General features: G+C 41.4%; 1 protein-coding gene across 2 annotated transcripts in view; it reads right to left on the minus strand.

Moving 5' to 3' along the window:
* LOC134645907 (neuronal PAS domain-containing protein 3) overlaps nt 1–17,942 on the minus strand; it is a 367,866-nt gene that overhangs the window by 264,602 nt on the left and 85,322 nt on the right. For both annotated transcript variants that reach the window (XM_063499536.1, XM_063499537.1), the window contains exon 2: nt 476–574. In XM_063499536.1, the coding sequence (XP_063355606.1) occupies nt 476–574 (99 nt within the window). The remainder of the gene's footprint in view (nt 1–475; nt 575–17,942) is intronic.

Here is a 17,942-nt window from a genome sequence, read left to right on the forward strand (position 1 = left end):
GCAACATAATACGTCAGGTAAAATGAGGCCAGAGGATCCCTGATGCCAGAAATTGAGTTGGGTGCCAGCACAAGTGAATCAAAGCAAAAATGTCTTCCAAAGAACCAGTCACATCAGTGCTGGAAGTCGTTCCATTTTAAGGCCTATCCTGGAATGAAATTGAATCGAACAAGTTGAATTGGTGATCCTTACGTCTTTAACGTCTTAGAAAATCAGCTGGAAATTAAATGGCAATGCATAAAAACGAACGTACATCCCTTCCTTTTAATGCTACTGAGACAAATCTGTATATGAACCAACAACAATAAAACAACAGTAAAAAGGGTTTGGCAATCCATTCATACCACTCTTTGTCGATGACACACACACACACACACACGCACACACACATACACACACACACACACACACACAGGGAAGTTATACTACTGGTTTTACTACTGCTACTGCTACAAGGAGCACACACAAACGTTACCATGGTGAGGAGGTATGCTGCTGGCCGGCCAGGTGAAGGGTCTTGGGCCGGGCGGCGGAGCAGCTGCCTGCATTAGCTGGCCGCTCCCAGTAGGGGTCACTGCGAAACACACAAAAAAACGTGAAGAGGTTCTTTAACGACAGCCACATGAAAAAAGGAGAAGAAGAAGAAGTGGGAGTAAAAATAAGACTTAAATGAAGAATAAGAGGGAGAAAACGGGAAAATCAAGTGAACAAAGACAAAAAAGTAGGAACAGAGCATAGGAACCAAAGACAAAATAACCACACAAAGCACAGTGCAAATGTCATGGAAAATCAGAGAATTAGATGCAAAATATATTCTGCAGATAAGCAGTAGGTAAATGATAATTTGGCAGTTCATGTGAAAAAATAATGAAAGATTGGGCATTTCCAGCTCAGTGGACAACAAACTGTGGACCTCTCAGTCTCAAGTCTATATGAAAATAACACTCAAAAAAGAATCCAAATACTTTGTTTAATTACCCATAAACAGGCAGCTGCGATAGCTGCGGGAATATCTTTAACATAGAGGGTCCTGCGGATGTGATGTAATATGGCAATATCTGTGTGAACTGGGGGTAGCACACTCAGCATTATCAGGACCACAAATGCTATCAGCACCCATATGAAAAAGATTGCTATAAATGATATATAGTGCAAATATTAAATATACTATGTCAACTTATGTGATATTTTCCCCCCAAAAAAATAAGTTTAGTACTTAAAAGCACAATATTTACCTATGAAAGAATAGACATCTCAGAAAGCAATAAATGTAGGCTACACACTTATACATGTGGTACTGGCTAACCGGAAAACTAAATTTCCATAAGGGATGTTTTCCGTAACAAGTTAACGATAAGTTGGTAACTTTGCTGCAAAAATATTACCGTACTGGCATGGACTCACGGTGTGTGATGACTTACTACTCTGCTATTTAACGGCCACAAACAATCCAGCATCAGCACAGCATAGTAAATTAATGTACTTTAGTAATACAGTGCGAGTTTATCTGCAAACTTTACTTCCCTTAACACGAGTCACTTTGGGGTTTTTGTAGCTTCTTCTTTCAGGCATTGGAAGAGCGACTCACTGAGTCAACAGATGCAGTCAGTCTGTTTTTAATTTGTTGCATGAAGAACTGGAGGCAGACAAACTGTTTAATTCTTCATTTATTTACCCGTCTTTTTTATTCTTTTTTTATCTCCTTCTGCTGCTACTTCTCCACTTTCCATACATTTGAGCTTAGCTAGCTTAGCTAGCTCCACAGTGAAGCTGCGTTACTTCCTCATCTTACACGTGTTTCATCAAGTTTGTTGCTGATCTGAATGCGTGACTGAAGTTTGAAAGTTTGACATGTGATCAAACTGCTTCCTGTGTGTCAGTGACATAAACCGGATTTTTAGGATCTACTTAAAAAAGGCACAACTCATTAATGCACGTATTTCACTATATAATGTGCAAAGATCGTCCAGTCATCCATTTTCTGCTGCTTATCTGGGACCAGTTTGCAGAGGCAGCAAGCACAGAGCCATAGACTTTCCTGTGTGTCATGACTAACCCTCCTCAATCCGCCTGTCAATCCCTCACTGCTCTCACTTGTGAACAAGACCCACACATACTTAAACTATTCCACTTGGGCCACCAACTCATCCTTGACCCAGAGTGGGTAATTTAACCTTTTAGAGGTTTTACAAATATTTTCTAAATAAAATGCCCCAAATCTAACTGCCACACAGGGAAATTACTTACAGTCTTTCTTACAGTGTTAACATCATGTACCCTCTACAAGAAGCCACACTAATTAAGGGAGAGACAAAACTGTAAAGTTGGATGATAAAGGTTAAAAAAAAAAGTATGACGGCCAAAGGTTTTTAAATCACACTCAAGTGCAAACACTTACATTCAAGGGGGCTTTAAATATGCCACAAAACAATGTGGCATATTTAACACATATTTAACACTCTTTTGTTTGCTTAGAATATAATCGCTTATTTCAGATGTATTTCAAGATGTATCTGCCACCATGATTGGTCGCCTAAAACTTCCCGCCCTTGGAAACAGTCACAAAAAAAAAAAAAAAAACTAACCTGCAGTTTGGTGGTAGATTTGATTTATTTATTTCTTTTCTTTTTGAAAAGGTAAATGTTGCCAATTGGGACTCAACGGGCAGGCAAAGTGACACCGGAGTCAAATACAAAATACAAAGCAGCCCCAAAGTGACTGTCTATGAACAGTGAATTATTTGAATTTTACACACCCACCAAAGACAGGCTGTCAAAACCCATGCCGGAATGGATTTTTCATACTGAGAAAGGGAGCGAGGGAGAGCCAAGGAGAATAAAAGAGAGAAGGGAAAAAAAACAGGAGGCAGAAAGAGGGAGAGAGACTCTGGAAGACAGAGGAAGGAGGAGGAGAGAGCGAGTGGGAGAAGCAGTGAAGCGATGCTGGCTTGCAGGAGAACATTAGCTGCACTGTGTAGCGCACCATAAAACCATTGACATTGTCGGTCTTGCTTTGTGGACAAGTATTATTGTAAAACACAGTTTTCTGAGGCGAGCCGGCCGCTATTGTTCTTGTCAGAGGGTGAAGCGAGGGCACCGCCGGCATAACTTATTTCAGTTTAAAGCTACCGGAGAAGGCAGCGAGAGTTGGTTTTCAAATTAAACGACTGCGATGTAAGTCCAGAGATTGTATTACTTTTAGATTTGATCTCTCGATGCATGACTAGGAAACAGATCGCTTCTGTTGTGGGGGAAGGGGAAAAACAAAACAATAAAAGATAAGAAGAGTGCTGTCATGTGCAAGAAGAAAAGCAGGTTTGTTCTGTCACTGAGGTCGGTGTACTTTGTTGATTATACGGCAGGCTTTAAGCAGGTTTCAAGAGACACAGAGTCTGACTCGGCACAGAGACTACTATGTTAAGTTCCAGTCCATGTAACGGGCACGAGAAGATTCTAGGAGTTTTGAGCAATGTGTTGTGTCATGACTCACATTATATATTAAAAACAACAGGAGTAAAATATGACATCTGCCTGCTCCAAATCTCTTAGGGTAAATGAAAAGCTGCTTTACTCAGTTGTCCTTGTGATTGCCTTTGCTTGATGGATATTCTTAAAACCTGTAAACATTTATCTCGGTGACACTGAGTCCATCAATTTCTTTGGAGTTTTCACTTGTCAAGGTCATTGACTCTGATCTCATCAATATCCTTATACAAGCAGGGAATCAAATGGTTCTTAATAATGTAAATGCATCACTGTAGTTCAATACAAGTGATGCTTGTATTGAACTACAAGTGATGGAGGTCTGGAATGCTGCAGAGCCTTTTAGCGTCTTTTAGCTCCTAATTTTGGTAAATATACTCTTTTTTGCTTCCAGTCTTTTCATCAGACAACCTCTAATAAACCTGCTTCATGTGCTCAACACCAGACTGCAATTAAGCAGTGACCAATGACTGAAGAAAGAGAAAATGTAATTACATACCACAGCTAAATGAAAAGTCACTATTGACTTGCTTTAGACAAAGTATGCATTTTATTTCACTTGCATGTCTTTTTTGCACGCTTTTGACTTACAAGGCTTTGAAAATATGTGTTTGTCTATATGGCCAATTTAAAAGGTGATAAGAGAGTAGCCAGCTAGAAGCATGTGTGACTTTTAATGCTAATAACGCTCAAGAAATTGTCCATCAATTCCATGAATAAGAATCAGAAAACATGTATCCTTAGTTTTGTGTTTTTGTTATCACTGTAGCACTTCCTGGTTTGGACCCAATCAGAAGACCAGAATGAAAAGCTTTTTTTTCACAGATACTTTTATTCGAGTGATGCACAGTTTCAGTGAACAATATTGCTCAACTCAGAAAATCATAGTAAAAAAATTGCACAATGTTTTCAGACTGAACGTAATCCCAGATAAAACAACAACTATACGTGACTGGTTTTCAGACCCACCAATAACAATTCAGTCTGGTACTGTAGCTACAAGTGAATGTAGAATAAGCTTACACCTCCTGTTATATTATTTCATCAGCTGGTACAATCCAGAGAGTGTAGCCAATCATCAACAAATTGGCATACATGTGCCAAAAAAATGAACTTTTTCTCTTATTTCTTCAACAAAAGTAACCATTAGTCCTTCTTTCTATTTCTTTCTTTTTTTTACATTTTGAAAGCTTTAGCAAGATTGTTAATTGTTTATAATATCTCTCACACCCTACAATTCCCAGGCTGTCCAAATGCTGACATTTTGTCCCAGACACTGGAATGTCAGAGATACACATGAGGTGTTGTTTGGCGTCAGCGCCACACCAGCTGCGGCAATATTAGACACCGAGTGACATATGGAGTAGCATATGGGCTGTCTCATGTTCGCAACTGTGACAAAGTCGAGATATTGAGAAAGGTTGGTTATTGGCGGTATAAATCAGATCACTCAGAAAACCAAGTTTTGAATCCCATTATTTTTATTGTTTCACTTTCCCTCCACTGTAGTGACGTTTAAGTTGTGATAAGGACAAAACTTCTGGTCTCAGATTTGCTTAAAAACCTTTCATCTAATTAGAAATCCCAGTCTTCAATTAATTCAATACAAAATACTACATAGAGTGCACTATACAGGTCATCGGATGTTCAAGATGGGCTTTACGTCTACCAACAACTGCTCACACTGCCAAACCAATTCACTGGACAATTATATCCACGCTCTTTGGTTCTGTCCACCTGTTCAGAAGTTTTGGCGCGAGATATGTGAAGACTTATCAAAGTGTCTGAAATGTAACATTCCAACTTCCCCTTTAGTGTGTTTGTTGGGCAGCTTAGATAATGTCACTTCAGAAAAGAATATAGCCCATATGGTTTTCACTGCCCTATGCATAGCCAAGAAAACAGTCCTCATGAACTGGAAAAATAAAAATAATCTTAATTCTAACCAATATAGAAATTATCTATTAGATTACATTAGTCTTGATACAGCCTCTGCCACCACATCAGATCAATTGCTCTGGGCTCCTTTGATCAGCTCCATCACCTAGTGGGGGTGGGGGGGTCATAGTTTGGTCCCACCTTCACTGTTGTGATTGGTGTGGGGGTAGGGACAGGCTTAGGGCGTCGGGGGGTTCTCCATGAGCATCTTCCTTGGGGGGCTCAACCCGGGGTAGCGGTCATGGCCAATTAAGGGCTCTGTTGGCTCTTAGGTGACGGTTTCCTCGTGGCTGCGTGCAGCGGGGCTAGGGGAGGGTCTGTGCTGACGGACGTGGGTTACTGACCTGGTAGCCTGGCTGCCCCTGGGTGGGTCCGGGACGCGCGTGAGGTTCTGGGGGCGCTCCGTCTCTGGGCTGGGGCCCTGGCCGGGCCTCGGGGGCTTGGGTCCTGGTTGGTGTGTTGCCGGGGTTGTGGGCGGGTGGGTGTATGGGGGCCCAGCCCTGGCGCAGGGTGCCGCCAGTGCATCGAGCCACCTGGGGGGCTCTTCAACTGGTGGGGGAAGCTGTTACATCTTGCAGGAGCTTTCCTCTCTTCAGGAATTCTCTCTGCAGGAGGGGGAGATACAGGAGAGGTGGAGGAAGATCTCAGCCTGGGCGTCTATTGTCTTGTGTAGTCTGGAAGATGAGTGGATGATGGGGTGGGTGCAGTTTTCTCTGTGGTGGGGTTGGGTGGGCTGTCCCGGGCTCTGTGGGCCGGGCGGCGCTGCTGCACTGGGCCCCGGTCCGGATGGGCCTGGGCCCCCTTTCCCTGGCGGGTTGCAGAGTATGGGGGTGCCTACTGGGGTCAGCGGGGGAGCTGGCCCCAGGGAGGGGTCACTTGCCCCTCCCTTCCTTCCCTCCCCATCTCCAGCTGCCTCCCTCTTCCCGCTCCACCACAATCACCCACACATGCAGGGCCTTGGGGTAAGGGTGTGTCACCAGGGTGCAGAGGAGGCATCCCCCCCTCTGTCCCCTTCTGGCTGCCTCTGCCTCAATTTTATCTCACAACTTAGACATTCACATTACTCACACTCTCATAACACATACATATAGGATCTTGGGGGTGGGCACGCAACACGGACTCCAAATTACCATCAGGGTGTACACCTGGCGTCGTTGCCCACCTCTCAATTTTAAATACACGTAGATAGTGCTGGGCGATATGACGATATATATCGTGTGGACGATAGAAAAGTGTCTATCGTGCCGTTTGTCTTCTATCGTTTCTATCGTTTCTAACCTTAATTTTATAAATTATTACATAAAATATATCATTAACCCTTTACAACCGGTCGGAGCAGGCACACTCCGTTTTCCCTAACTATTTTTAAATCCCTGTAGAACTGGAACCACGTAAGATAGCGCAATAATGTTTTTTGCATATGAAACCGTAGGAGTTGTACTTGCATCTTATTCCATTAGCTTGCCCTAGGTCACTGTTTCCTTCCACATAGAGCTTTGCAAAAATTGCATAAAAAGCACTTCCACCAACAAAAACATAATATTCCAGACTTGCAGCAACAAAAACAAAATATTCCAGAAACACGCTTTGCCGATCCGATCAGCTGTTCATAACACTTCCTACGTTGGAATATAAGTCAGCGCGAACTATCGCATGTCCGCCATTACCTGTCCAAAACCGGAAGTGACGTCATTTTCGCGGAAAATGTAGTTTTTTTAGCTTCAAAGCCTATGTTGGTGTTTTTAAAAGTCATGTTTGACTTTATGCTTTTCTGTATCGTTTCTGGGATGCTTAGAAGTCAAATTACACTCTTGGAAATAGTTTATTTTGATGCACATGCTGTGTTTTTGCATATTTGCATTTATTTATTTTCATTTTTCCTGTAGTATATAAAAATTTGTGTATCTCAAAAATAAAACTATGAAGACACTCAAAATAAATTTCTCGTGGTTGGAAACTATTTTGTGCAACTTTTTTGTATTTACAGTTTTAAGGGATAAGCCTCTTAAATTTCTCTAACTAGAAATATATGTAAAAAAACAAAACAAAAACGATTTTCAATTTTTTTGTAGTTTATTGCACTTTTTTTGCAATTTATGTAGTTACTATGGACTTAATGCATACATATTATTAAAATTTGGGCTATAATGGTTGTATTGATGTGTAGCAACTTGAAATGCTCCCACAAATGGCACTACAGCATGTAAAATGTAAAGATAAGCTCTGGCGGACTTGGTTCTATGGTAGGTCTTAAAGGGTTAAATAGCCTGTGGCAAATATATTAGTGTTGTCTTCTCACTATACATACTCTTAACTTTATGCAAGAGAAAATAAAGTATAAAAAAATTATATTTTTCACAAAGAAACTCCGTCTTGTGGTTTTGCGACATGGTGCTGCTTTACGTGCACCCGGATTTGCTTTACGGTAATTCAAAACAAAGACTGCACCCTCTCCACTCGCTGTTTACAGACTGCATACTTTCCAGATGACCACAGGTCAGGTGGTATATCGTGATATATATCGTTATCGTGATATAAAAGAATTCATATCGTGATAAATATTTTTTCCATATCGCCCAGCACTACACGTAGACATTGAGGGCTAGCAGGAGGGGCTATGCGCTTACCTGCTGCTCTCTGGCAGGTAGCTCCATGCCCTCCTGGGTTTTAATTGCACCTTAGAACACATATACATCAACACTACATATGAGCGGGTGGAGGGAGGTTTGGAGTCTTCTCACACCCCCGGTCTCTGCGGCCTGTTGGAGCGGGGGGGCTAGGAGGAGGAGTTGGCCGTCTAACTGGGGTCTGGAATGTGGGGCCTCCCTGCTGCTGCGGAGTCGGGGCGGTCTGCTTCTCCCCACCGCAGAGAAAAGGGTAACACCACCTGGGTCTGGGTGCAGTTTCCCCCTCCAGGGGCAAGGGTACCTAGACCCAGTTCTTAGAGTACGCTTGGGGAGTGTGATTGTGTGTACAGTGTCTCTTTATGTCTGTCTCCATGTTGGTTGAGTGTGGAGTAATTGCTTATGAGAGCATGAGGGTGGGAATGGATGTTTGTATCTGTGTGTGCCTGTATGTCTGTGTCTATATGTCAGGTTGGGTATCAGACGCCACCTCTCTGGGGACATCTCAGGCCCTCCAAGGTTTGGAGGCCTATCTCCCCCCACCACTTCCCCTTCCGGTGGCGGACGCCCTCAGACATCGGTGCGTTGGTGGTTCTTTGTGTCCGGGGATGGGCGTCCAGGTACACACCGGCTCACTCCTTGGTGGCTGCTTATCGGGGCCTGGAGCCTGGGGCTCGCTCGGGCCACTTCGGGGATGGGGTGCCCTCGGCCTCTCGGCCTGGGGCTCGGTCACTCAGGCACAGCTGGCTGCCGGCGGAGCTCACGGGCACGTCACTGCAACCCCCCCTGGCTTCTGCTCCGCGGCTGCTGGGTGACCCCTCATCTGGGACTCTCCTCAGCTCTTTCTGGGATAGTGGCGCGGCTGCCCCTCTGTTGGTCTTCCTTGGTCTCTTGTGTTCTGGGGGCCTCTGGATGTCTGGAGTTTTGATCTCCTCCATACCTGCTTCATGCCCTGGAGGACGGGGCTGTGGCCCCCCACACCCTCTAGCAGATCATTACATGAAGGAACCAATGTTCCCTCTAATTTTTCATGTGTCTGAGCGAACACACAAACTCCCTGAGCGGTCCCTTGAACCACTGTGAGCAACAGCAGACATGTGCACTGCGGTCACACCAGCATCGAATCCATCCAAGTTACCTGGTTTATTAAAATATTCAAATTACAGCATTTACATTTATGTTAGACTACTTTTAATTAACTGCTTTAGCCCACTTACAATGAAAAACAAATCTTGTTCATGACCTGTGTAGTATGTTAACACTATTGGAAGTAAAAATAACTTGAACTCCAATTTTGAAAACACAACTTTCTTTCTATTTTTTTTTTAAATTTTTTTAAATAAAGCTCTGACTTGTATTATGAGTATGAGTCTGTGGTCTGGGAGAGAGTCCTGTAACTCTCTGTCTGCAAAATACAGTATATAATGACCAATGTTGGGCAATTAATTATATAGTTACTTCTTCAAAAAAGTTTTTTGCAGCTGTTTACCTAAAAATGCAGCCAAGGCATTTTTTTAAATAAACATTTCAAACTATTTACAGAACAATCAGCTGTTCTGCATCAAATTTGATGCCACACAAATTATTTGTGCCACTCCAAAAATTTATTTCTGTCCACTATGAGATAAAGGAGAACAACAGCCTGATACCTGCAGGCCTGACAACAGGAGATGTATCACTCCTGTAACACCTGTAACATTCAGCATTCGCCTCATTGTTCTGACACACACAACAAAACTATTGACTACACTACACACTAACTACACAAGATCTGTGCTAAACGTTGCAAATCTCTCACATGTCAAAACACCGCCGTCACTCCTAAAACTTCCCCCTTCCTAAACAACTAAATGCCATATCATTTTTTTGATTGGTCGACATGGTACATTTTTCCACCAATAGGAAAGGCTGGGGGGGTTGGAAGGGGGCCTGTTTTTGCTCACAGGCGGATAGTGCTTTCGAGCGTTTTCCTTATAAAACGCAGTTTTTACCGTTTCTTCCCGCAGTAAATATAAACAACGTAGGAAAAACAAACAAACATTGCATATATTTTTTTAATCATATCTCTGGTTTTACGTGGCCTATCAACACAATTTAAAAACTGGTATAAAGTCCACACTTTTTCCGTCAATTGTTCCGTCTGTCCTGCTCACATCTCCAATGGTTGTACACGTTGCCGGTGTCGGCGCATAAGGACGCTGTCATAGCCTGTCAACGACGTTGATTAGCTGCGTATATACGAATGTGAATCGCATTATTGGCTGAACTATGGGATAAGGTGGCATCGTTCTAATCCCCTACTGGAGCAGGCAGTCACTTTCTGACTAACACTGCAAAACAGAATTGTTAAAGTTTTAATTGTAATTTCAATTCAGATTTTTTTTTTTTTTTTTTTTTTGTGCGCAACGCAGATTTTCTGTGCGCAGAGACCGTGCCAGCAGTGCGCAATTGCGCACGCGCGCACCTTAGAGGGAACATTGGAAGGAACCTTTTAAAAACAAGCGCGTTCATGCTCACAGGTGTACACACGGGTGCTCACACACACTAACTACACCCTTTTTGGCTCCTACCTCAAAGCACACTGTGCGCTGTCGATCCTACGTGCTGCACAATAATGTTTAATATTTAGTATGGATCCTACATGGATCCTTTCCATGTTTTTTATGTGAGATTAAGGGACTGGGACTGTCTGCACTGTATGTGAGTTTTGAAGGGAAAAAAGAGTTTTGAGAAAATGCACTGACTTTATTTAACAGGTACAATCAGTGTAAATAAGGTGGAAATGAATTTGTGCATGATACTGCTGAGTGGGTGAAATTTACTGCATAATGTAATACTTCAAAGTCAAGAAAAATCGAACTTGGGAATTTTTATCAGAGTTTCAAGGAAACACTTCACTTTATGAATTATTTTATAAGCTTAAACTTTTTTTTTCTTAAATGTGTTAACAAGGACTTACCTAATGACTATTAATGAATGTTTCCCCTGTAATTAGTATACAAAATAGTGTAGGCCTTTTTGGTGGTACACCAAGACCCTTAAAAGACGTGGTGCCAAATAAGTCACCACACAAACATGTCAAAGTCATCAGGATCCTAACAGCGCCTTAAAAAAGTCTCAGTCAGGTATTCTTTACATAAATACTCCTGCTTTTGCTCCTCCTTCAATATACAATATACAGTTAATGGATTCAGCTCCACCTTAGGGTATATTCACATTAGACTGTGTGCCGGATGCACAGCCAATCACTATGTAGCGCTGAATACAGTGCAGCTGGACTCGGGTATGGTACCCGTGTACTGTGATTACCACCATTTTCACTATATATTGCCTTCATCACTGACAGCTGACTCCATAAAAATTGCTTTGTTAAGTCATTAACAAATATGTGAGAGAGGACAGTGTGCCACCATTTCTAGTCCAGTATAGGAAGAACACTCATGATCGTTGAGTTAGGTGTTACAGGCAGTGTTGGGTAAGTTACTTTAAAAAAGTAATTAATTACTAATTACTAATTACTTAGTCAATATTGTATTTAAAATACTTATCTAATTACTGTGTCAGAAAAGTAACTTAATTACTAAATAAGTAATTTAACTAAATACTTCTTAAAATCCCTATAAACCTTGAGTGGCAAACAATAGAAATTAAACTCTTTAAATAATAAATAATTTTTTTTAAAGACGGAGACTCTACAGTGCGCAGCGGTAGCATGTCTTCCACAATGTAGCTTGCAGTCATTTTTTAAGCTCACCTTCAGACGCTTTCTGTGCTGCTGAAGTAAAATCAAGTTTTGCCTGCTTAGCAGGAGTTGCCGCGGTGTTATCCATGGATGATGAACAAGGATCACTCAGAAGTGTTCGTCTATGCTCTCGTGTCAGGCGCTTCAGTAGATTACTCCTGCTATTAACAACAGCCGATAGTTTTTTCTCCCCAGGACATAGCTTACATATCACTGTAATATTCTTGTCTGCTTGTTTCAGAAAAGTGAAGAGACGGGAATATGTCCATTTCATAAAACAGCCACACGCTTCAGCCGAGTCCGACATCTTCCGCTTTAGAATACGACTATGCAGCAAACTGGCGCGAAATGACGTGCACCTGCACTACAGCGATGTTAAAGCGGCAGGGTTTACTTCTACGTTTAGAAGATAAATTATTGAAATTAAATAATGATATTCAGCGAGTTTAATTATTTTACAATGTAACGCAAGTACATTGTAAGTAACTGTAATTAAAATACCTAAAAATGAACAGTAATTAGTTACTCTACTTTTTCAGTGGAAAAGTAATTTAATTACAGTAACGCGTTACTTAGTAACGCATTACACCCAACACCGGTTACAGGCAACATCTCGGGACATGCATAATCCTCACTTTTCTATTTTTGCTGCTCACCTTCATTTTATATCCTTAAATCTTTCTTTTCCTTTTTTTTCATATCGTTGTATCTTTACTCCTCATTCAAACAATCAAGCCAATCCGTTGTTTCCCATTAGTCTCTCTTACAACTCCTCCAATCTTACATATTTTATTGTCCACATCCCTCTTTCAATTCAGGAACAATTTTTTGCAGTCAAACTTACATCTATAAAGTCACCTTTTAGCCCTTCTTCCTTCCATCTTTTTCTCCGGATATTCCTGTGCTACATTTTTTTCTTCTGACCCTCGTCCTTGTGCCCAACTAACCTGCTTTTACATGCACGTCTTTATGTCCATCTTAACACAGTGGCCTCTTTCTCACATCCTTAAAAATCTTATTCCAGTCTTTCTTTTTCTCTTTACCTAAATTGTTGCGTATCACTCCATCCTTCCCTTCTCTCTCACGTTTCTCTCTTTTTTTATCCATTCATTCCAGAATGTTGCCTTCAGGTTTCTTGCTGTCATTTTGGAAAGTAGACGGAGTAACCGTGCTGCATCAAACACGAGCACAGAAAATCAACTATATGCGTACGCATTAAATAACCAGTACAACTTTAGGCACACACTAATGGCGCAGCACCTCACAGAGACGTGCACTTGCATAGTGTCACACACCAACATGCACAAGCAGAAATTCAATAACCTGAGTATAAACACAGTTGCTGGCTCGCGCACACCAGTGCATGCACGCACAAAGACAGACTCATGGGTAAATGCACACTGAGATGCACGTAAGCAAGTAAACAAACACACTCTCGCACACGCGAAGTGCAGACACACACTCCATCAGGCCAAAATGGCAGTGGTGGGAGGCAGTACAATGGGTATTGCTGGGCGCCGGCAGAGCTAAATTGCAGACAGCGAAGGGGAGATCTGGGCCATTTTTCAAGGCCGACTATATATTACAAATTGGCTACCAGGGCATTGTCTGCGAATGCACACACATACACATGCACACTTGTGCGCGTACACACACGCACAAAGTGAAAAAAAATAATCCTGGCTTGTCCTATTGTAGCCCGCAGAGCCGCAGAAATCTGCCCTTTTCCCTCTTTTTCAACAATTTCCTCGGAATAAACCATGTGATTGAAAATGTGTCAGTTTAGCGAGCAGCGGCGTCACCACACACAAATACACATGAAATAAAAAATGTATAAAAATCACAGAGACACCACAGACACACACACACACACACACACTCCAGCTTCCTGCTTACACACTGTAACCTCTCTGTTTGGTACGAGAATGTTTAAACACTTCCAGGGCAGGGTCAAATCTGCCCCTTTTGGAATATATACACACACAAAGAGACTATAAACACACATATGACACACAATATCATGAACAGAAACACACTTTCTCCCTAGCTGGTTCGAATGTTTTGGTCCAGGTTTAGTCAGTCAGTCATGCTTCAGTACAGCAGTTAAGCTGAAGGAGGTTTGGACTCCTAAACTAAATCCCTTCCCAAACTCAGTGTTTCAGGCTGAGTGTAAGATACGTGTGTTCTTCAAAGGAGAACTGTTGCACTCCAGCTGCCGGTACTGACTTTTTTCTGGGACTCTGCTAAAGTGCTCCATGATTTCAGTTGAAAAAAATTCTTATTGTAATTTTAAACTGGGTCTTGGTACAGCCAAAAAATAAAAATTGTCATTTTGGGTCAACCTGCTTCTGAGTGGCTCCTCCTTGTAATCATCGTATGAATAGATGTGCGGTGCATGTATGCACATACCCCGAGATGTGTCCTGACATGACAACATAAGTGATTCCACTCTCATTGATATAACAGAGGGGCATGATTTGAAAACAAAAGCTGTTTGAAATCCAATGTTTGGGACAGTCTGAAGCCTGCTGAGATTATTTGTACAAACTCGGATATCATTATTTGAAATTCTTCCCATGTTTGATCCACCACTGGAACAGTATGGGAGCAAATAAGGAGAACAGTAACAGCTCCCTTTCCATTGTTATCATTATAAAGATCTTTTTGAGCCACAGCTCGCTGTTCTGTGTGTCCCTGTAATGGCCTGTTTCTACTACTGTTTGGGTATAAAAACATAGATATATGTCAATTAAATATTTTTTTGTATTATTATTTTTAACCCTGCGTAACCTCCAATGGTTAGCATTCATGTTTAGTAAGTGTAGGCTCTCAGTGCACTGGTTACCTCAGCTGTCAAAATGCCAGGGGTGAAGCCTCTTGAGGAGGCAGTAAAAAGTGTTTGAAAGGGACCTTCACAGACTCAAATGGGCTGATGAGTCTGTGAAGCTCAATTCTGACCAATGATGGTAATACTGAAGTTAGCTGCTGAGGATATCCTGAACTTCTTGGCAGGCACTGAGGTTTTTGCTGCTGTTAGCTGGTGTTACTGAAACGTTCTTTGCTGTGGATCTAATGTTGTCAAATTAAGGAAATTAGCAAATAAATTGCCATACAATGTGTAAATGATGTGTCAAACAATAAAGTTATCCTTATGCAAGTGTTGTTGGAGCTTTAACTGATCCAGACTTTATGCTCTTCTCCATTCACCTTGGATGTAGAGAAGTTTTGCCAGAAACCTCTACTCTGTTTCACACATCTAAAAAATGTAATTTGAGCTTGTAGTTTCTTTTCCCCTCAGATGTGCTGTTACCTGCATTGAGCTAAAGTTTGTACTGGAGCTTCAAAAAGTGACAGCTTTGACTAACCATCCAAATTCTAGGAGGATAAAACGAATGATAAGTGCTATGATCAGATGTAAGAAGTCGCTGACGTGCTCTCTCTTTATATGAAGGTTTATTTTCTGCTCAGTTTATAGAGGGTGACACGTGTAGGCATACACGCACAGACGGTTAATCCATGTACGGACACATGAGGTGCTAACACAGTCTCAAATGAGCCTTTGAGTGAGAAATGGCCTTTTTATAATGTCCTCGCTCTTAACCTTGAAAAATAATTTGTCCTCACAAAGATTCACATGCAAATATCACACATGCAGATGCACACGCTGGCACGCAGGTGCACAAACAGTGTGTAAATTGAACCCTCAGTGGCAGACTTGCACCTGCACTCCACCACAACAACACACATCTCTATCTGTTCTTCCCGACATGTCGGCCTCCCACCACAGCGGAGAGCTGAACAGGTCTAAAGATACCATTCACTCACACTTCTCGGTTCACCATATAACAAACAATACGTACAATACCGCTGACATGGTGTGTTTATTATCAGCAATAAAGAGTTGAAAAGTTTTTCCTCATGCATAAACCCACAAGAATTTTGTTAAATAGTTAAATGATTAGTGTCTTTCATGGGGATGATCTGCTTTATTCCCCATGGTATACTGGTTACCAGCTACATTATTATTATTATCATTATTATTATTAGTATTAGTATTATTATTATTAGTATCATACCAGCTTGCCCTTTTATTGTGAGGCATGCTCTGCTGCCAGTAGCACTCTCTGCCTTCTTTTGACCCAGTGGTTCCCAAACTTTTTTTTGCTGGGCCCCCCTTTGTTTTACAAGAAAAATGTTCACCCCCCCCCCCTGCGCGCGCGCACACGCACGCACAAACACACGCTCCAACCACACACACCCATATTTTGCTCCATTGCGGTTTATTTCACACCACAAACATTTAGTAAACAATTAAGCAAATACAAGTAATCTGCAATAAATTACAGGTAGTAAGGAAATAAACTAACTCTTTCACGCTACGTCCACACCTACACGGGTATTTTTGAAAACGCAGCTGTTTCGTCCACACGTAAACGGCGTTTCGAATCACCGAAAACGGAGATTTTTAAAACTCTTTTTTTGCGTTTAGGTGTGGACGAGGAATACAGAGTTCGTCACACAACGTCAAAGGTATGTGCCTTTTTTCACGTCACGCTGTGCGCCACGTTATTGTTTACATGAGATGAATTGCAGAATGGCAGATAGTCAGATTAACAGTATTTTGTCTCTATCTTCAGGTTTTACACGCTTACATATACACACGCAGTTACTGTCCCTCTATTTAGAAAGGCAGAGGCGTCACGGTGTGATTATTTTACATGTAGTTGTTTTTTTCCTGTGTAATAATATTCAACATTGCTATCAATACATTTTTCAAAAAATGCCTCTCTGTGCAAAATGGGTTCAAAAACATAAACAGCTGTAGGATACTGTTTGTCCGGGATTTGAACAGCCCAGCGCTGTTCCCAACGCAGGGAAAACCAATTCTGCAGGGGAGACCTACCTCGGCACTTGTGCAGGTGAAACCAAAGGGAAGATATGCTTCACCATATTTTCTAGTCTTTGGCTTGGAATGAAGTTGGTTTGGAAACATATTCAGCTATGCTTCATCTCCTGCTTTGCATTTGTGTGGGCGCCCGTGCTAGCAGCGTTGTCCCCCCCTCCTGCCCCCCTCCTGCAATGGCTCTGCGCCCCCCCTAGGGGGCGGGCCCCACACTTTGGGAAGGTCTGTTTTGACCACTTTTGCCATGTACATCTATATTAGTATACTAATATACTAAAGAAGTCTTTCACTCAAAGTTCAAAGTTCCCAGTGGACTTGATTCATTTAAAGACCTTTGTGACACTGTTTAGTCAAGCTGTGTTGTTTAGTATTAATTGCATCCTTCCAATAGCATCTGGAAGCTGACTCTAAACACACAGTGATTCAGCCTTTTTTATACCTTCATCATACAGTTCTCTAACTTCAGACTGATTCCTTTAACAGCTTTTTACTTTCAAGGTACTGGAGAATGAGTCTGGACATTACTCTTTTAATTGCTGACTCAGAGATTCTGCCATTTTTGTGCTTTAAGATCCCACCACCTTATTTTGCACCCTCATGAGTCTCATAGGTTTCTTATCTCTCGGTTAGAATCTTCTCTGTTGGCTTTTATGAGACTTAATTCTCAGTCCAGTCGTCTTTTTTCCTTGTATATATACCCTGTGGTTTTATGTAAAAAAACAAAAAACAAAAACATTGCATTGATATGCAGATGACTCACCGATTTATCTGCCAGTGAAACTTAAACCCTAAAGATGTTTGAAATGTTGAAATGAAACTGTCTAGTGGCACTTACATAGGCAGACCACATTGTTAATTAACCAAAGAAAGAACCTGACTTTGATGTTTGACAACACTTTCACATTAAGCACTGAAACATAATTGTTGGTGCTTTTTTCATTCACTCTGAATAATGCTAGCTCCTTACAAAGGTTAAGCCTTTGCTTTAATGATTGTTACAAGGTAATTAAGACATTAATCTGGGCTTAACTTTATCACTTATATATATTAAAATCTTAAGAAAAAAATATATAATATAAATATATATTTCTGATTTCTTTTGTGCAACTTAACAAATTTAGTATCTTTAATGAATATTTAATATATTGACTCCCTTCAAAAATGTAACCTGAGCTGTATTTAAAATCACTTCAGTTTTACGATCTAAAGCCAAAATCTCATTTTTGATTAGAATTTTTTGGTATAACTGACTT

Source organism: Pelmatolapia mariae, linkage group LG16_19, assembly GCF_036321145.2.
Source record: "Pelmatolapia mariae isolate MD_Pm_ZW linkage group LG16_19, Pm_UMD_F_2, whole genome shotgun sequence".
In the NCBI taxonomy this organism is placed as follows: domain Eukaryota; kingdom Metazoa; phylum Chordata; class Actinopteri; order Cichliformes; family Cichlidae; genus Pelmatolapia; species Pelmatolapia mariae.